The sequence below is a fragment of the Carex rostrata genome, chromosome 35 (assembly GCF_964058835.1).
Source record: "Carex rostrata chromosome 35, lpCarRost1.2, whole genome shotgun sequence".
Taxonomy (NCBI): domain Eukaryota; kingdom Viridiplantae; phylum Streptophyta; class Magnoliopsida; order Poales; family Cyperaceae; genus Carex; species Carex rostrata.
Window position 1 is genome coordinate 3,984,407 of NC_135952.1, and position 22,064 is coordinate 4,006,470.

At 35.8% G+C, this 22,064-nt stretch overlaps 1 protein-coding gene across 3 annotated transcripts; it reads left to right on the top strand.

The window, feature by feature from the left end:
* The first annotated feature begins 354 nt into the window (after positions 1-354).
* LOC144549578 (F-box protein At4g00755-like) lies at positions 355-21,413 on the top strand. 3 transcript variants are annotated; one of them, XM_078298351.1, is made up of 5 exons: positions 355-492; positions 586-1,011; positions 1,244-1,416; positions 1,524-1,642; positions 1,761-1,926. In XM_078298351.1, exons 1-5 carry the CDS (start codon positions 360-362, stop codon positions 1,885-1,887), a joined length of 978 nt encoding a protein of 325 aa, XP_078154477.1. In that variant the 5' UTR covers positions 355-359; the 3' UTR covers positions 1,888-1,926. The 3 variants fall into 3 exon arrangements, with proteins under 3 accessions (XP_078154477.1, XP_078154478.1, XP_078154479.1); XM_078298352.1 differs by having other exon boundaries at positions 1,847-1,926; XM_078298353.1 differs by lacking the exons at positions 1,524-1,642; positions 1,761-1,926 and adding an exon at positions 21,229-21,413.
* Positions 21,414-22,064: the final 651 nt, after the last annotated feature.

Consider the following 22,064-nt stretch of genomic DNA (forward strand, 5'->3'; position numbering starts at 1 on the left):
GGCGTGAGTGCCAGTGAGAATATATATATCAAGGCTTTGTAATTCCAACAATCCGATTATATATATATAATTAATTTCCAACAGAGATTGCGTGTCAAGATACAAGAAATGAGTGATTTTCATGCACGAATCTCTAAATAAATGAGTGGTTGGATTTGAAAAAGAAGGTTCCTACGATTCCTTAGCAGATTTTTATTAATTTCCTTCGTTTGGCCAACGTAACTCAGCTAGCGTAGGCAGCAGACGTGTCAAATACGTGTCACGTGGTCGCTCATTAATTCCAGATTGTTTCTTTTGTAACAGAATAGAATATATAGGCAACCCTTTCTACTAATTTCCAGCTGAATTAATTAAGTTGGATGGAGAATTGGAATGGATTGGATTTGTTGAAGTGGCTTGGACCTGATTCCGCGACTAGCGTCTTTAACTACCTCCTTCATCCAGCTGATCTCGTTCGCGCCACCGCTGTCTCAACATCCTGGCGTCAATTTCGTAAATCATTTTTCTAGCTCTTTTCATCTTTTAATTTGGAATATATTGATTAATTTATCTACTGAATTACTTATATATTATTCTATGTTCCAGTAATTGAAAATGGTTTTAGTAAGCGGCTGTGCACGAAACTGTGTCCAGAGGTCTCATTCTTCACGAGCATCAAAGAGATCACCACTGGCACTGGCACTGGCACGACACCACTGGACGAGTCCAGTTCCACTCTAAAATGGAGAAACAATGAAATGTATCACAAGATCTACACATATCTCAGCCAACTCCTCGTTTCGACTGAGGCTACTAAAAGTTGCATTTCCTACACAATTGGTGCTTCTAGCACTGACAATTACCCAGAAGAAAGCATTGATAATACGTTTGAACCGAGTGAGAAGATCAATTCAAGGGCTTCTTATTGGTCAAGTTGTGGCCAAGTGGACCCTACTGTGCCGGAGAGTCTGACATACCAGCTCACTCATAATGTGGTTTTTGTCGATGCCATCAGAATACAGCCCTTCAGAGGTTAGTTCTATTTGATCTGTAATTTGTTTATGGATGGCATGCGCAGCTTTCCATCGGGACTTCGTAGCTAATTTATTTAGCCAAAATTATAAGAAATAATTAATAACTCAGGTGGTTGAGCAGAAATTTAAAGATTAAGTTTGTTTTGTTTTCTAATTCCAAAATTAAATATGAAGAATTTTCTACTAATCTTCATCTCTTTAAATGTTCTTCTTGAATTCTTTTTATGCAGCATTCTTTCAGTATGGTGCTCCTATATATTCGTCAATGTTTGTGCAGTTCAAATTGGGTTATACCAAGCAACTCATACCAGTGTCATTGTTTAAACGAAACCAATGTTTGGACCTAATTGCTGATGAAAACTATGTTTGGACCTATATCTCACCTCAATTTCCCATGCAACAGGTGAATATTAATATTTTTATATCCCATGTTCTATATACATTTAATTACCTGTTTGCATCACAAATCAAAGCTTACTTTTTTCTTTTCTTTTTTTGTTCATTTTTCAGGAAAATGTTTCACAATCTTTTGAACTACCACGCCGTATTCTTTGCATTGGAGGTGTAGTGAAGGTAGAACTGCTAGGCAGGGTTCAGAAACAAGATACTGATAACTTGTATTATATTTGGTAAGTTTTTTAATTATATTTCTGTGTATATAGAAATTCACCTTTTTGTTTTGTCCCTGAGTGGCCAAATTTTACATTAGCCTATATATCCTGTGTAATTAGTTATTTTCTTTTGAAGTATCTGCCATGTAAAAGTGAGAGGGCGCAAGTTACCTCAGTGCAAGTTATCTCCTTTGCTTGTAGTTGATGTGTCTAAAATAGCAGGTGGTGGTGGTGCTGTACTCAAATATAACCCGATGGCATGAGTGAACACATTTTTGGACGTGGCATGCTTTAGTTGTGCAAGTTAGACAGTCACATTGGAGCTATATCTTATGAAATTTATATTTCAATTGAAACGAAAATAGTTGTGGTCAGGGGCAGATCTACTGTAGCACAGGGGGGCAGCCGCCCCTCCCCCTCCTGGATTTTGAGTTTTAGTGGTGATCTATTGGTACCGATCAATTTGGGCTCTCCCTAGAAATTTTTTTGCGCTATTTAAATCCAATTCGATATTTTTTTGCGCTGTTTACAACAGTGATACATGTATGTGACAATACAAGAGTTCAATTGGCAGATGCTAGTAAATTATTTTTCAAACACACTTGTCGTTTTCCTTTTTTTTTTCTTTTTTTTTTCTTTTTTCAAGTATAATAGCTCACAGGTTTTATTTTTCGTACATTTTTTACCATGATTTAATATATGTCCTTTGTTTTTAAAAATTAACAAATATCTTTCTAAATAGGGAGAAGGAAATGAGATGTGAAGATTAAATTTATGATTGACGTGCAAACTAAATACAGTAACATATATAGTAGGATTTGTGGCAGTGAGGTGCAAAACTTGGGTTTCTTATCAAATTTAATATGAAAAATAGATGAAAGTGGTATTTGCAAGTCGTTAATCATTGTAGGAGATGTTTGTTCATTTTCAAATTAAATGCAAGGTATTTTAATCTATGGTATGGTGCACATAATTAATATGGAATTAATTAAGTGCTTGTAATTTTCTTCTGAAAAAGAAAATGATCATAGATCTCTCTGAAAACTTTGTAATTTAATAAATCTATCTCCTTGCCCTGTTGTCGATCTCTCTGAAATCGATGATGCTGATTTGGTGCTAAAATACTTTCCTGATCTACCAAGAGAAATAGTGGAAGGTCGACACCGATGGATATAATCATACCTTGCTGGTACATACTCTAAAATTGTTGTGTTGCATTTGCATATATTGTATATATTTGTGTGGGACCCATGTATCTTAATCGTATCTGAAGTTTCTCCTCCTATTTTATAGATTTTTCATGTGGAGGCCTGGAGGGACTTAATTGGTACACAGCGTTTGTAGTCTTACTCAGCAGAAGGCACAAAGAATCCAGCTTCATAGACTTATATAAAGAGAAATGCTCTCATTCCCCGAGACATCATATCCGAGTGTGGCTCCAACTAGTTTAACCAGAAAGAACTTTCGAATTTCAGTCATATTTAAATTTTAAAGTTTTATTTATAATATTTTATAATGCTATTAGAAAACAATTAAACACATATCTAAGTATTAAAATTCTAAATATGTGTAGTTTGAACTCCTAATTATTTTTGTTTTCAAGTCAAAAAATAAAAAATTTATTTCATCCACTATCTTTTATTTTGTGTTCATCATTCTCGTGCATTTCTCTGATCATTCTTGTTGTCTCAGTCTTGTTGGTACCATTTTATTAGTTATCCAAAATTGTTAACATATTTGAGAGATAAAGAAACGAAATTATCCATTGTTTGTAAATTAATTGGATTGATTTGATCATAAGCAACTGAAAAATATTCTCTTCATTGAGTTAATGCATCTGTCCTACTATTGTTCCGGATCCGCCATGGCAGATACAACTACTTGTATTTGTGCAGCGAGCTTGCCATCTGGGACCCTCGACTAAATCCTTATTAACTGAGATCGTTTAAACTCTTAAGCGGTGGTCGAGTCAAAATCTCTAAAGTAACTCAAATTTTGTGTTTAAATCAAGATCGTCTGATCAGAATCCTATCTATTCTGATCCGAGATGGAATGCATAGGATACCTTTAATACAAAACAGATCTGATGGTATAGATCTAAACTCAGAATTTGAGTTACTTTAGGTATAATATATCATTTTAAACGGTCGGGTCGGAAAATTTTCAGAAAACACCATTAAAAACAACAGGATCAAAGTAAATTCTGTTTTGGCACGACTATTAAAGGTATCCCATTAAAAACACTACTAAAAAATTACCAAATAATCTGTTGAAATACAGCACCGAGGCCCAAGCCCAAAGTTCAATTTCTAGATTATTCAAGACAAAGGAAAATACTAGAAATATGTAGAATATGTAGAGACATTATGAATTGTTTAGAAACTTCTACCACCGACTTAGTACTTGTATAAATAGGTGAGACTCCTATTGTGATATGTGTGTCCGTGATTGTATGAGATAAGTGAGTAGTGTAATAAGTTTTTGAATAAAAGAAATTTGCTTACTCCTCTCTTCTACTATTCAAGTTAATAGTCAACATAATCTATTTCCATTAAAAAATTGAATATACTCGCGTATTTATATCAAGTAAATAATTAGTCATGACAAGTACGTATTCCAAAAAAAAAAAAAAAATTCATTTGCATAACCCGACCTACAACATTAAAAATAAAAACATGTCGAGAGCTTAAAACATGTACGGACGGTGTTTGACAAAATGTTCGAGGGAAATCTTATCACATGGTCAACTAAATATATATATATTTGGGGGGGTTGGGGGGGTGGGGGGGATAGTGTTATGTACTCTAAGATAACAGAATATTTGATTGTAGATTTTGACCGTTGAATCGTAATACTTAGGTACCTCATATGAATTTGAGTCCTGGAGTCTTCCCGACAAATTAATTAATTAAGTCCATTTTTCTACAAATGGCACTTGTAGTTTTCTGCATCTTGGAAGGAAGCCTGTTGGGCTTGACTTGTTTTCTTCCGACTTCCCGCAACTTGTAGTGTTTTGTTAGCCTTGAAAGTCCCGTGAAGTTCAGTGTTGTAAAAAAACGGTCTTAACAGCCGTTTAGTCGTTAATGGTGGTCAAATCGTTACAAATATACTTAACGGATACCTGTTTGCAGATAAAAATAATTAATCGGTCGTTTTTCCAATTAATCAACCGTTTTACAGTTTAATCATCCGTTTATTTCTGTTTATTTTCATTTATTCCAGTGATTACTTATTTTTCACATTAATTTTTTTTTCTGTGATAATGTGTGATAATAAGTTTTATAAATTATATATTATAGTTATTTGTAGTTAGACATACATTCAATATTTTTATATATGTTTTCTCTTCATACTGACTTTGAAATTGATTAATTCTTCCGTTATTTATATATCATATATTTTTCTTACTAATTACTCATGTAAAATTTTCAATTAATACGACATATTCATTTATGAAACTAAGTTGTTATCATAAATTAAATTTAGTGATTTTATGTTAGAATGTTTCATTTATTTCAAATAATATGTTATTAGTATTTGAAAAAGTTTAATTCTTGAATTTATTTTTCATTAAATAGACGTGTTTCTTACAAATATAAAGTGCTTATCCATTAAGAAAAAATAAACGTAGTATTATGTTATAATAATTCCGATGAATCGGCCACATACCGATTAATCGTTTGGCGGTACCCCGTCCGTCCGACGACCACATACCGTTATTTACAACACTGGTCGTAGCACGCGTCAAGTATGAACAGAGCCGGTGCAGTCTTTTATTTTTACCATTAAAAAAAAAAAAAAAATCAAACAACCGGAAAAAAATACAAATTGAAAAAAAATGTCATCATCATGTTCAATACACATATTTGTTGAAAATATAATAACAGATGGGATTGCATTCCGCAAAAGGAGCAAAATAATTTGTATAGAATTAAATCAAATAATAAGTCAAGCACTCGGGCTATATAGCGTCAAACAATGAAGAGTACATCAACGAATCAATCTGCTCCAAGGAAAAGTTTTATTTCCGACTCGGCTATTCATTAGAAATGAAAGCATACGAATATACGATTCAAACCCGCTACATTAAGTTCATAAATGGTCGTACTGTTTTATAATAATTGAGCAACGATCAAATTCTAATTAAATAAATAAAGACTATTATGTTCTAATTAATTGAATATGACAATGAAAGCCGATGAAGCTTGATTGCTTCTTTTAACATATATATTAACATTCCATTTCACAATATATATGCTACATATTCATAGTTGTACTATATACATGATTACTAGTCAGAGAACATGGGCCCTGACTAGCAATTTCATATTGATGATAACTGATAACTAACCAGAATTTTTAACTTTGCAATGGCTAACTTGAAAAAATATCTAATGTAAATTAACAAAACATTCTGCCTTTTCAGGGAAAACATCAGTAAAAATAGATACATCCATCATAAGAACATCCAACAAACCAAGTACATAGGAACAATGTTCATTGTGTGTCACCAAAAAAAGAACATTAACAAAAACAAATGCTTCATGAAGCAAACAAGGCAGACTTGGATAGAGAATGAAAATGGAAATTAAACAATCAGCAAGGCTCACCTGATAGTTTCTATTAGGATTTCAAAAAAACAATCAACAAGGCCAGGCCAAAAATGAACATGAGAGATATTGCATAAATTGACAATATACCTCTCCCCCTAACAACAAGATCACTAACGAATTAAAAATTTCTCTCACCGAATAAAGCCAAAGGCATGGCAGGAGACCCTATAAGCAGAGAGAGAACAAGGAGGATGATGGCAATTGGCAAACAAATTGGAGTTAGCGTCACATACAACCCCAATCCAAATCACAACCATAGTAGATGCTGTCAACATAAACATACATGCAGCAAAATCAAAGGTATCTATAGGCACACCTGGCAAAGCATTAACAAGAAGTGCAAATAAACATAAGAATCCTAGGATAAACGACAAGGCGTTTGCTAGAATAAATGTCCAGAACATATAGCTCCTCACTAGAATTAGTGTACCGTGATCTTGATTATAACCTCCAGGGATTGTGAAAGCGGCAGCAAATGTTACAGTTGTGATCAGCACGGAGCCCAATCCAATGACTTGAGTTCTCTCCCATTTATCTTCCAAGGATGGTGGTGGTTTGACATCCATTACATCATTAAACCACTCTTTGGAAAAATTCTGCCCCTGAGCAATCTGGTAGGTTTTGGAGACACTGTTCTTCACATACTTGTTACCAAGGGGCACAATTTAATTTAAGTATTTTGGCCGCATAGTTCTCTGACAAATTTATCGAAAATTATTTATCTATTGTTTTTTATGCCTCAGATCAAAAGTATATCTGCAACTTTTCCTATACTAAGCCTTCAATCACATTGGTGTCAACAGTGAAGCTATTATGTATCATCTAATTAACTAGTGTGTGTTTTGCTTGCTTTGTAGTTTAGTATTTGATAGTGTCGTAGTGAAACACGAGTTAAGTAAAATTAACAAGAAATAATTTTTGGATGCATTTGTTAATTTGGACATACCTCATTACTATCTCGTAGTAATTGCATCTTGGAAATTTTGCATGGTGTCAAGTGTTGGTTATTTGGAACTGTTTCTGCAGCAGAATTCATATTCCACAATAATTCCATACAATACCTGTCCATTCATTGCTGCAATGTGCAATGGAGTATTTTCTTCATAATCTCTTGCATTAGTCATTCTTACTTCCCTATCTCTTTCACGACTTGGTACAAATTGACAAAGAACATTGTAACCGCACACTTCGGCAGCAATGTGAAAAACATTTCTTCCATGAGGATCCACCAACTCTGAGTAAATTTCCACGAAATCCCTTACCAACTCAAAGTCACACTTGCTTGCGGCTAAATGAATGTCAAACATTCCATCGAAAAATTGGGTGCATGCAAGATTTGGATCAACTTCTATCATTCCCATTGCTATGGAAGTAAGTTTATCCCCTATAGCAATGTACAGTGGAGTTAACATTTTGTTGTTGACCTTATATGCCGCTTTAGAATCCAACTTCATCAGCTCCATGCTAATATCTTCACCGTAGTATCTGATAGCAACATGCAAGGCCGTGTCTCCCTTTTCATTTGTTTCTTGCAGCACATCCTAGACAATGAAAAACTTGCAAAACAAGTTTGTTGTGCCCCTTGGTAACAAGTATGTGAAGAACAGTTGAAAGAAGGTCCTGTTGAAAGCGCATAACAAGATGCTAGAAACACCTCTACATTGTGCTGCCAAGGCTAGAAACCTTGAGTTCATCCAGATGATCATTCGAATAGATCCTTCCATTGTCAAGGATGTGCTGCAAGAAATAAATGAAAAGGGAGACACGACCTTGCATGTTGCTATCAGATACTACTGTGAAGATATTGTTAGTTTGTAATAATCTAGCAGTCAATAATACGATAATTTATCATAAAGCTTTGTTCATGAATTGGATGATTAATATCATTTTGTTGCCTTGAGTATTATTGAATTTATGGATCATTTCGAGTTCATGACTGAAATTGTGAAACTCCATAATATAGATGATATATACTCTTAATCTTAAAAGGTCACTAACCAAGGTAATTAGCAGGAACACTGATTACCGCTATAAGGTTAGTATGTGGATTAAAAGATGGTTAAGTTTTACAAACCATTTGACACGAGATGTCATTTTAATCACATAGATACATGTTCTAGGAACATGGTATTTGACAGACCCCGAATGAAAACATTAAATAGAATTGTGTTCGTGTCATTTATGTTTTTCATTCAGTGTCAAAGTTCTAAAGTATGAGGTATTTATCGTTCCCACTAAGAAATATATATGTGTGATTGCTATCTAACACTGTCCGTAAAAAGCAGTCATAACGGTAGCTTTTTGATATATATAGCTTAGCTGAGGAAGTGATAGTCTACCAAAAGTACTACTTGTCCCTCGTATCTCTATACGAGTTATAGCATCACTGGGCCCCTTGATAGAGTAAGATTATCAGCGCGCGGTATGATTACAAGAGTAATCATATTTGATAATCTGCTCAAGATCAAGAAAAGATTCAGTTAGCAAGGATGACACACATCTACCTTGAAACTGATCTGATAGCTATGAGACAGAAGAACAGACACAAGTAAATTGTTTACTGGATCGTGATATTGTACAGTACAGCATCATCTGTGTAATTGGATGGTCATGATGTGTTGCCAGACGCCACCCATGACTAACAGAAGTTAAAACAGTTTTAACTCTGTTTACCAACATAACACAGATCCTATTGGGTCACACCATATAGGAGTTAATCGGAGAATCTTATTTTGATTGATTATAAATTGGTTATGATCAATGATAAGATGGTTATAATTAATTATACGTGTTATAATTAAATTATAAATGTTATGTAAAAATAACAAGCAAAAACATTGGTTAATTTATAAACGTGTTTGACACGTTGTATAAAAGTTAACCGGTTAATTTATAAATGTGCAGGACACATTGTATAAATTGCCGAAACAACAACCGCAAGAAAAATATATATAATTATTCAGAATAATTATACGAATATTATTTGTGTTCGGGCCGAGGGCATTCGGATCTTTTCAGATTCGAGCTTATCCGCATGACACGTCATTGATTCTATCCAGATGACATGTCATCGATACCGAAACAAATAACCGAAAGAAAAATATATATATAATTGTTCAGAATAATTATACGAATATTATTTGTGTTCGGGCCGAGGGCATTCGGGTCTTTTCAGATTCGTGCTTATCCGCATGACATGTCATCGATCCTATCCAGATGACACGTCATCGATCTTATCCACATGACATGTCATCCTTATCCATTCAATGGCATATCCTGTAAATAGGCTGAACTTGGAGGGCATTTTGGTCCTTTGGCAACCGACCCTAAACCCTATAAATAGGGGTGGAGGGGTAGAGAGAAATTCACCAATTCACACATACCGTTTCGTGCAGAATCGGATCGGTATTTTCTCTATTTCTCGGTTTCTCTCCCAAATAGTGTTTCGGTTGAGAAAAGAAAGTTATACGTAGTTAACGTATAATCTTGCGGGTTGTTGTGGAGAATATTTACGGGATCGATGAATAGTGTTTTACCGAATTTCGCGGTATGTCAGTTTTGCATATTGATGAAACTGAGCAACCGAAAATTCGTGTTTACGGGTTTTCGTCTTTTCCCCGTGAATAGTGTTTTTGCAGAATTCCGCGGTTTACGGTACTTCTGGCAGAAGAAATAAACCGCTCTCCGGTTATTCCTGGTGGACAACCGATAGAGGCATCAGACGTCTGATGCTCCGTTTCGAGTCGATTCCTTCCCTGGTGAGGCTCTACTCGCTCGGTCTGCATTCCAACTGTGATTTGGAAACAAGGTATAAATATGTTATATTAATCTATTTAATTTGTAAGTAGATTAAAGTTTTAGAAATCAATCATGGAGTAGATCTGTAAAAGGATTAAATTGGGTTTTGATGCCAAAGGAATACTGAAGGTGGACCGCCTTGGAAAGTTTCCTGACATACCCCGTTTAATCCTGAGCTTAAGTTGGCTGTAGAAATTTTTGTTCTACGGTCATTCCGCACCTTAAGCTTAAACGGGTTTTGGTTACCGCGAAACCCCAAAAGTGGTATCCGAAAACCCTACAGTGGTATCAGAGCACAAGGCTCTCCCGCTGATTGATTTTCTAAAAGTTATAACTTATGCAAATTAGGTGCATATACCGTATATCAGTTTAATTCTTACATTTGCAGCTTAAGTCCAAAACCGATTAGAAATGAGATTTTCTTGGATCGGTTCTACCGACTAAGAAAGTTAAATTAGATTTAAGCTTTCTTTATGCTTTCTTATGAAATGTAAACTTTTACATTTCTTGGATCGGTTTTCCGACCGAGAAAGATAAAATAGGATTTTATGCTTTCTTTATGTTTTCGTTTTCAAAACTTTCAACTTCGGATAAGTAAAGTTCATCGAAGAATGTGATGAAGCAATAAAGTACCTGAGTAAGAGCTGTCATTTCCACACAAGAAAGAGATGGTTCTGTCTAGGAAAGATTGAGTCTTAGCGGTCCTTGTGACCCCGATCTTTCCTGGGAGCCCCTTTCACGTGTCCTAATGGCTGGCCCAAAAGGAACTTTGTCACATTACCAAATTGCTTTATGGACCGAAAAGAATATCTGATTTTAAAACATATAAATTGTTTATGTGCTTTAAATGGTATAAATAAGAACTGAGCATAGCTGCAAAACAAAGAATTGGTAACTGATATATTATATACCCGACTTGGTCCTGTATATAAGTAAATTAGATTTACAGCTTAGAGTAAATTAGATTTACTGCTTTAAAATGAAAATGGGTAAAACTAGATTTACCATCTTTCCAGGGAACCGTGAAAGAAAATTTTCTTTGAAGAAAAATATGAATGTGAGATCACATTTGACATTGTTTCTTTCTGACTTCCTTTCCACGACTGCTTACTGAAGCATATGAAAGAGGTCTTTTAGGAAAATGTAAATGAGATCGTATTCACTATTCTTTCTGTCTGACTTCCTTTCCACGACTGCTTACTGAAGCATATGAAAGAGGTCTTTGAGGAAGATAGGAAGTGGATCACAATCGGTATTTTTTCTGACAAGCAACTTTCACGTGTCCGTAACGCTGACCAAGGTCAACATTACGAACTGAAAGAAATATACGTGACTCGGTCACATATATAGGTAAATTAGATTTACTGCTATCATATAAAAACGTATAGATTAGATCTATCATTTTTATAAGAAACCATAAAAACTACCTCTACAAGATAGACGGTAGCTAAAGTTAGTTACAAGAACTGACTGCTTAATCAAGTCAAAGCATATGGAAAAGGTACTGCTAAGAATAGAAAGTAATGGGGATCATATTCAGTATTCTTTCTAGACTTCCTTTCCACGACTGCTTAATGAAGCATATGAAAGAGGTCTCTTTAAATACGAATAGAATCACATTAGTCGTTCTTTCTGGCGAAATGGTATTGCTAAGGATAGAAAGTAATGGGGATCACATTCGGTATTCTTTCTAGACTTCCTTTCCACGACTGCTTAATGAAGCATATGAAAGAGGTCTCTTTAGATATGAATAAAATCACATTAGTCGTTCTTTCTGGCAAACCTCCTTTTAAATATTGCTGGCACTGTTAAGCATAAACACCAACCCATTAAATATTAAGTAGTATGCCCTTCCCACTCTATCCTCCTCAAACTATTGTTCATTGGTTGATGATTAACCTGCTCAGTGGGCATCGCCTTTTACCTTTGGTGGTCGAGGGTTATGTGAGACATAACAAAACAAAATAGAGTGAGGTTACTTACCGATGATTTCTAAAAGAGTTTTAGGCTCGGGGCAAAGTCTTCGTTAAATACACGTGATGTTTTAACGAAACTAAGAATCACAAAGAGATGTGATTAGCATGTTTGCTTACCTAAGATAACTGATAGCCATGATATGCATACACTGCCTTGGTTATTGGTGAAAACATGGATCTTGGTCCTACTGCAAACGGGAATAGAACAAATTTGCAGTGGGAGTTTTATTCATTGAATAAAACATTACATGAACAAAGCTAAAATCTTTACTTTAAACGTTGTAGAAATATGGCTAAAGAAACGTCTTTTTCTTTACGCTCCTTACTCGAAAAAGTAGACATGCGTGAGAAAAGGGAATATATCCTAAATACACCGGTCCCTGCTGAAATAGTAGAGAGCAGCTCTGTCAGTACTCACACGCTTCGTATGACAAGCGATGATGAGAAACTGGAGAAGCTTAACTGTCCGTGGAGCCACGAGTTGGCCACGGAAGTTATCCTGAACTCATTTCCTCCCAGCTATTCGGAGTTCATTGTGAACTCCCATAAGCAAGAGTTGGATAAGAGCTTGCAGGAGCTCCAAGGGATGCTGAGGATCACTGATAAAGACATTGAGAATAGCTCTCATGTCCTCATGATCCAAGAAGGTGGGAGGAAGATCAAGAAAGCAAAAGGGAAAAACGGCGATTAAGTACAAAGGCAAAGGGAAGTTGGTTCCAGGAACGAACTCTCCCAAGATAAATGTTTCTGCTAACTCTGACTGCTATTTTAGCAATAGCAAATGTCACTGGAAGAGAAACTGCCCGGAGTGTCTTGGAGATATGAATTTTGAGAATGTCTCAAAAGTCTCAGTCTCAAGTATTTATGTTATTGAAATTAATGTTGCGACCTCTGTTAATGATTGGGTACTGGCTACTGGATCATGTGCTCATATTTGCACGAATATGCACGCACTAAGAGGAAGTTACGCAATAAGGAAGTACAACTCCGAGTTGGAAACGGAGCACAAGTTGCAGCCGTTACAGTCGGTAGGATAGAATTGTACTTGCTTAGCGGGTTTATTCTGGAACTAGAAAATGTCTATTTTGTTCCTACCATTTCTAGAAATATCATATCAATCTCGTGTTTAGAGATGAATGGTTTCTCGTTTGTTATAAAAGGACAATAGATGTTCTATTTATAAAAATGAGACATATTATGGACCATCTTACTTGTTAAATGGTCTTTATATGCTAGAAATGGAAAACCCCGTGTTTAACATCAATAACAAAAGACTCAAAACGTTTCATGAAAGTATTGACTTACATGAGACATAAGTCTGAATTCTTTGACGAGTTCAAGGAATTTAAGACTAAAGTAGAAAATCAACTGAACAAAAGTATTAAGGCATTACGGTAGGACCGTGGAGGCGAATACTTGAGTTATGGTTTTCAAAATGTACTTAAAGGAATGTGAGATAGTCTCATAACTCACACCTCTAGGAACACTGCAATGTTACAGTGTTGCCAAGAAAATGAAACAAACCATGCTGGACATGATTCGTTCCATGATGAGTGACGCCACCCTTCCAAAATCATTTTGGGGACACGCACTAGATACTGCCGCACTAACTATAAATATGGTTCCATCCAAGTCAGTTGAAAAGACTCCATACGAGTTATGGTTTGGGAAATCCCAAATATGTCTTATCTTAAAAATGGGATTGCGAAGTATTTGTCAAACGCCTGACGTCTGACAAACTTGATCCCAAATCTGACAAGTGCTTTTTCGTAGAGTATCCTAAGGAAACGAAAGGATATTACTTCTATTACCAGTCCGAGAACAAATTAGTTGTTGCTCGTCATGGTATACTTTTGGAGAACGAGTTTCTCGCAAAAGGAAGTAGTGGGAGTAATGTAATACTTGAAAAAATTCAAGATACATCACACAATACAATATCTGAACTAGATCAGATTAACCCACCTCTTGATTTTTTGGCTGATGAGCATCTGGAAGTACCAAGTCCACAAGTAGCTGTGGATAAGGTTCTAGTCTCGAGCTCAAGTGCTTCAACGCAAGTTGAAGTAGAACTGGATCCGCAGACAGTTGTGGATCAAGTTCGACAGCCTGAAGAACAAGTGCTACGTAGGTCAATAAGAACAGTCCATGCACCCGAGAGGTACTTGGGACTGCACGAGATCTCAGTTTTTGAAACTGAAGATCCTCTGACCTATGCGGAAGCAATGGATAGGCCTAACTCTGATAAATGGCTGGAGGCCATGAGATCCGAAATACAGTCCATGTATGACAACACGGTTTGGAACCTAGTTGTACCACTTGATGGGTGAAGCCCATAGCTAACAAGTGGGTTTTCAAAGGAAAACAGACATGGATGACAATATGACTATTTACAAAGCACGGCTAGTAGCGAAAAGGTTTCAAACAAATTCTGAGAATTGATGAAACTTTTTCCACCCGTGGCTATGTTTAAGTCAATTCGGATATTCCTAGCAATTGCTGCATTTCATGATGATGAAATATGGCAAATGGATGTCAAAACCGCCTTCTTAAATGGAAATTTAAGAAGAGGATGTGTACATGACACAGCCTACGGGTTTTGAAGATCCAGAGAATGCTGGGAAGGTATGCAAGCTTCTTGAATCCATTTATGGATTGAAGCATGCATCACGGAGTTGGAATCTTCGATTTGGCGAAGAAGTCAAAAGCTTGACTTCATCAAATGCGAAGAAGAATCTTATGTGTAAAGAAAAACTAGTGGGAGTGTCATCGCCTTTCTTAATCTTATATGTAGATAACATACTCTTAATAGGAAACGATATTCCTCTATTGCAATTAGCCAAGTCTTCATTAAAGAAAAGTTTTCTCGATGAAGGACTTGGGCGAGGATGTCTATATACTAGGCATAAAGATCTACCGAGGTAGATCAAAGAGACTTATAGGATTAAGTCAAAGCACGTACATTGACAAAGTGCTGAATCGGTTCAGCATGCAGGATTCTAAGAGAGAATTCCTGCCAATGAATCATGGTGCACAGCTTAGCAAGACTCAGTGTCTTTCGACAACTGATGAGCAAAGCACTATGAGTAGAGTACCATACGCTTCGGCTATTGGCTCTATCATAAACACCATGTTGTGCACTCACCCTGATGTCTCGTACGCTTTGAGTGTGACGAGTAGATATCAGGCTAATCCAGGCATAAAGCACTGGAATGCAGTAAAGAATGTCCTTAAGTTCTTGAGAAGAACTAAGGATATGTTTCTCGTCTACAACGTTATCACCTAATACGAAAGATCATAAACATCATAAGATGTTTATAATTAATTATAAAAGATATAATTAATATAAAGGTGATGTAAAGATAAGTAGAATTGACACAGTCAGCAACACAGCTGATCCACTCACAAAATCTCTTCCTCAAGCCAAGCACTAGATGCTTAATGCTTCTATGAGTTTGGAACACATAGAAGATTGGCTGTGAGATTTTCTCAGGATCTGCGAGATCTTAGAGAATATAGAGTTTTGTATATAAGTAGGGTCTACGATGATTGACTCCTAGCTTAAGTGGGAGATTGTTAGTTTGTAATAATCTAGCAGTCAATAATACGATAATTTATCATAAAGCTTTGTTCATGAATTGGATGATTAATATCATTTTGTTGCCTTGAGTATTATTGAATTTATGGATCATTTCGAGTTCATGACTGAAATTGTGAAACTCCATAATATAGATGATATATACTCTTAATCTTAAAAGGTCACTAACCAAGGTAATTAGCAGGAACACTGATTACCGCTATAAGGTTAGTATGTGGATTAAAAGATGGTTAAGTTTTACAAACCATTTGACACGAGATGTCATTTTAATCACATAGATACATGTTCTAGGAACATGGTATTTGACAGACCCCGAATGAAAACATTAAATAGAATTGTGTTCGTGTCATTTATGTTTTTCATTCAGTGTCAAAGTTCTAAAGTATGAGGTATTTATCGTTCCCACTAAGAAATATATATGTGTGATTGCTATCTAACACTGTCCGTAAAAAGCAGTCATAACGGTAGCTTTTTGATATATATAGCTTAGCTGAGGAAGTGATAGTCTACCAAAAGTACTACTTGTCCCTCGTATCTCTATACGAGTTATAGCATCACTGGGCCCCTTGATAGAGTAAGATTATCAGCGCGCGGTATGATTACAAGAGTAATCATATTTGATAATCTGCTCAAGATCAAGAAAAGATTCAGTTAGCAAGGATGACACACATCTACCTTGAAACTGATCTGATAGCTATGAGACAGAAGAACAGACACAAGTAAATTGTTTACTGGATCGTGATATTGTACAGTACAGCATCATCTGTGTAATTGGATGGTCATGATGTGTTGCCAGACGCCACCCATGACTAACAGAAGTTAAAACAGTTTTAACTCTGTTTACCAACATAACACAGATCCTATTGGGTCACACCATATAGGAGTTAATCGGAGAATCTTATTTTGATTGATTATAAATTGGTTATGATCAATGATAAGATGGTTATAATTAATTATACGTGTTATAATTAAATTATAAATGTTATGTAAAAATAACAAGCAAAAACATTGGTTAATTTATAAACGTGTTTGACACGTTGTATAAAAGTTAACCGGTTAATTTATAAATGTGCAGGACACATTGTATAAATTGCCGAAACAACAACCGCAAGAAAAATATATATAATTATTCAGAATAATTATACGAATATTATTTGTGTTCGGGCCGAGGGCATTCGGATCTTTTCAGATTCGAGCTTATCCGCATGACACGTCATTGATTCTATCCAGATGACATGTCATCGATACCGAAACAAATAACCGAAAGAAAAATATATATATAATTGTTCAGAATAATTATACGAATATTATTTGTGTTCGGGCCGAGGGCATTCGGGTCTTTTCAGATTCGTGCTTATCCGCATGACATGTCATCGATCCTATCCAGATGACACGTCATCGATCTTATCCACATGACATGTCATCCTTATCCATTCAATGGCATATCCTGTAAATAGGCTGAACTTGGAGGGCATTTTGGTCCTTTGGCAACCGACCCTAAACCCTATAAATAGGGGTGGAGGGGTAGAGAGAAATTCACCAATTCACACATACCGTTTCGTGCAGAATCGGATCGGTATTTTCTCTATTTCTCGGTTTCTCTCCCAAATAGTGTTTCGGTTGAGAAAAGAAAGTTATACGTAGTTAACGTATAATCTTGCGGGTTGTTGTGGAGAATATTTACGGGATCGATGAATAGTGTTTTACCGAATTTCGCGGTATGTCAGTTTTGCATATTGATGAAACTGAGCAACCGAAAATTCGTGTTTACGGGTTTTCGTCTTTTCCCCGTGAATAGTGTTTTTGCAGAATTCCGCGGTTTACGGTACTTCTGGCAGAAGAAATAAACCGCTCTCCGGTTATTCCTGGTGGACAACCGATAGAGGCATCAGACGTCTGATGCTCCGTTTCGAGTCGATTCCTTCCCTGGTGAGGCTCTACTCGCTCGGTCTGCATTCCAACTGTGATTTGGAAACAAGGTATAAATATGTTATATTAATCTATTTAATTTGTAAGTAGATTAAAGTTTTAGAAATCAATCATGGAGTAGATCTGTAAAAGGATTAAATTGGGTTTTGATGCCAAAGGAATACTGAAGGTGGACCGCCTTGGAAAGTTTCCTGACATACCCCGTTTAATCCTGAGCTTAAGTTGGCTGTAGAAATTTTTGTTCTACGGTCATTCCGCACCTTAAGCTTAAACGGGTTTTGGTTACCGCGAAACCCCAAAAGTGGTATCCGAAAACCCTACAGATATCAGCATGAAGCTGATGAAGTTGGATCCTAAAGCAGCATATAAGGTCAACAACGAAATGTTAACTCCACTGTACATTGCTATAGAGGATAAACATACTTCCATAGCAATGGGATAGAAGTTGATCCAAATCTTGCATGCACCCAATTTTTCGATGGAATGTTTTCCATTCATTTAGCCGCAAGCAAATGTGACTTTGAGTTGGTAAGGAATTTCGTGAAAATTTACCCTGATTATGCAAAGTTGGTGGATCCTCATGGAAGAAATGTTTTTCACATTGCTGCCGAAGTGTGCGGTTACAATGTTCTTTGTCAATTTGTACCAAGTCGTGAAAGAGATAGGAAAGTAAGAATGACTAATGCAAGAGATTATGAAGGAAATACTCCATTGCACATTGCAGCAATGAAGGGACACAGATATTGTATGGAATTATTGTGGAATATGAATTCTGTTGCAGAAACAGTTCCAAATAACCAACACTTGACCAGTGTTGTAAAATGCGGTATGCGGAAGACTACCGCATACCACATATACGGTATACGGTCACATATGCAGATTTTTATGCGGACTTATATATGCGGATTTTAAAAGAAACGATCAAATAAAATAAGATATAATACTCACAATATAATAAAACAAAGAAAACATACAGCCCAAAATAAAATAATAAATAAGCTGGACTTAACAAAGGGCTTTTATTTTTAATTAATGCAAATATATATGAATCTGTATCTCAAAGTAAATTTCGGCTCAAAATCTCATGTACTGACCCATGATCAAAGCTACGCATGCATCTCATTAAATGAAATAAAGTGAGTTTGCGCAGCGAGCCAGCGACAACGGACTTGTTATTCTTTAGTCCCACAGCATCAAATTAAATATATGAAGACGTTTAGGACTCTATAAAATAAGTTGGGAGGTTCCTTTCACAAATCACTTAACTGGATGTCTCCATCTGGATGAGTCTTTGCAATTTGATTGGATCCATTTTAACAATGGATATCAGATCATTTTTTTATAAATAAAATTATTTGAATTAAGAAATTTTAGAATCTGGTAATAGGTTTTAATATTTTTTAGTCTGTTTTCAATGTAGACCGCATATGCAGTCTGCATAATTATTTTTTATGCGGTTCTTCACCGCATACGCATATGCGCCGCATAGAAGCGCATTTTACAACATTGCACTTGACACCATGCAAAATTTCCTTCCAAGATGCAATTATGCAAAATTTCCAAGATGCAATTACTACGAGATAGTAATGAGGTATGTCCAAATTAACAAATACATCCAAAAATTATTTCTTGTTAATTTTACTTAACTCGTGTTTCACTACGACACTATCAAATACTGAACTACAAAGCAAGCAAAACACACACTAGTTAATTAGATGATACATAATAGCTTCACTGTTGACACCAATGCGATTGAAGGCTTAGTATAGGAAAAGTTGCAGATATACTTTTGATCTGAGGCATAAAAAATAATAGATAAATATTTTTCGATAAATTTGTTAGAGAAGTGTGCGGCCAAAATACTTAAATTGAATTATGCCTCTTGGTAACAAGTATGTGAAGAACAGTGTCTCCAAAACCCGTTGCACAATGAGAGGCTTCTGTTGTTACCTGATTAGATAATGTAATTAAAATTTCAGTACACACCATCAAAATTAAACATATTTGAAATTTAACATTTTCTAAGATTGAGAAGATAAGATAGAGGAGGTAACTAATTAAGGTAAAACAGAATTGGAATCGGCCGAACCACATCGGAAACTCAGATTTATTTGACTTGTTTTGTACTAAAATAATAGGAAAATGGGTAAAAAAAGCTTGTTAAGACAAACAAAAAATTAACACGAGACATTAATGCTGAATTTTTTTTTTTTTAAAATGTTCAATATGGGAAAATGGGCGTTTGGGTTTCATTTCACTTTCAGATCTTATGCTTTGAGAGGATGTCATGGCCATTACTATCACGTTTAGCCTGAACCTTGAATAGATAGTTGAATTGCTCTTTACTCTATGAAAAAGGAGGATAGATTGTTGGGGGTGAGATTTGGAGTCTGAAAATCAATAACTTGCTATATTTATTGAACTCACCGCATGTTGCATCATGGATGAATATTTTATGGCAGTTTGTAGGTCAATAATTAATATCTTATAGTTATTTAATTTAATTTCTGATCGGTAGCATGTTGCATCAATGGGAGGCCTTAACCATGGTTTGGACTTACCGGAGTCTCGCGTCTAGGCGAGTTTTTCCGCAAAACTCGGATGAACAGTGCTTGACTCGGCTGAGTTTTTCAATTTTCCGGCCGAGTCAAGCCGAGTTACATCGAGTTTACTCTGAGTTGAGCCGATTCAAAGCAAAAATAACGGTATCACACTAACCTGGACCGAGTCTCAGCCGGCGGCTGTGCGGTCGTAGGTCGAGTTGTGGCTGTGCTGTCGTAGGCAGAGGGTTTGGGGGGTGCGCTGTCGTAGGTGGAGGGCTGCGCTGTAAGAGGAAGAGGGGGCGGAGGGTTTAGGGTTTTAAGGTTTGGGGTGTGGGGTTACGCTGTAAGTGAGAGAGGGACGGAGTGGGGTGGACTGGAGAGGAAGGTGAAAGGGGGCCGGACCCGAATATTTGATTAAATAGAGTTAATTCCCATCCCTCCTTAATCGAATGGATCAAATGGTTCCAATTTTCGTGCTAAATGCATATCCAACGGATGAAACAATTCCAGAATATTACAGAGGTTCTAATTGATATGAATTGGGTGAGTTAATTGGATTTCAATTGAAATTGATTTGAAAATTCGTTACGAACTATTCGAATTTTATCATTCTAATTTGTAATCCGATTAATTCAATATTAAATTATACATATTCAATTAATTATTCATTAATCAACCTAACCGACTAAATTTGAAATTAATTCTTTTATAATACGAATTTTTGCGAATGACCTGCGTGAATTTTCTAAATTATAGTTCTCTTTATAACTCGTAAAAATTGTAATTATAATCACATCATAATAATTCATCGTTTAATTATAGATTTAATATTTGTTTCAAACGGACGTTTCATCATCCATTATAAGAACATGCTATATATTCGTCAAAGTTTGTGCAGTTCAAATTGGGTTATACCAAGCAACTCATACCAGTCACCAGTGCCATTTTTTAAACGAAACCAATGTTTGGAACTAATTACTGATGAAAACTATGTTTGGAGTTTGGACCTATATCTCGCCTCAATTTCCTATGCAACAAGTGAATATTAATCTTTTCTGTCCCATGTTCTATATATATTTTATTTACCTGTTTGCATCACAAATCAAAGCTTACCTTTTCTTTCTTTTCTTTTTTTTTGTTCATTTTTCAGGAAAATGTTTCACAATCTTTCAAACTACCGCGCCGTATTCTTTGCATTGGAGGTGTAGCTAGTGAAGGTAGAACTGCTAGGCAGGGTTCAGAAACAAGATACTGATAACTTGTATTATATTTGGTAAGTTTTTTAATTTCTGTGTATATAGAAATTCACCTTTTTGTTTTGTCCCTGAGTGGCAAAATTTTTATCCTTTGTAATTAGTTATTTTCTTTTGAAGTATCTGCCATGTAAAAGTGAGAAGGCGCAAGTTACCTCAGTGCAAGTTATCTCCTTTGCTTGTAGTTGATGCGTCTAAAATAGCAGGTGGTGGTGGTGCTGTACTCAAATATAACCCGATGGCATGCTTTAGTTGCGCTAGTTAATTAGACAGTCACACTGGAGCTATATCTTATGAAATTTATAGGTATTTTAATCTATGGTGCACATAATTAATATGGAATTAAGTGCTTGTTTTTTTCTTCTGAAAAAATAAAATAATCATAGATCTCTCTGAAAACTTTGTAATTTAATAAATCTATGTCCTTGCCTTGTTGTCAATCTCTCTGAAATCGATGATGCTGATTTGGTGCTAAAATACTTTCCTGATCGACCAAGAGAAATAATGGAAGTTCAACACTGATGGATATAATCATACCTTGCTGGTACATACTCTAAAATTGTGTGTTGCATTTGCATATATATGTCACGCCCCGACGGCCGGGCCGGACACGCGACGCGACAGAACGACATCCTCACATCTATCTGCCGTCCTGTCAACCTACGTCGCAACAGAAAGAAACAAAAACAATACAGAGTAATCTACAAAGCCGAGTAACCAGTTATTTAACGAC

Coding starts and splice junctions, on each gene's coding strand:
- LOC144549578 (XM_078298351.1), top strand. CDS start 360: ATGGAGAATTGGAATGGATTGGATTTGTTGAAGTGGCTTGGACCTGAT. Junction 1,012..1,243: donor CAGAATACAGCCCTTCAGAG/GTTAGTTCTATT, acceptor CTTTTTATGCAG/CATTCTTTCAGTATGGTGCT. Junction 1,417..1,523: donor CTCAATTTCCCATGCAACAG/GTGAATATTAAT, acceptor TTCATTTTTCAG/GAAAATGTTTCACAATCTTT.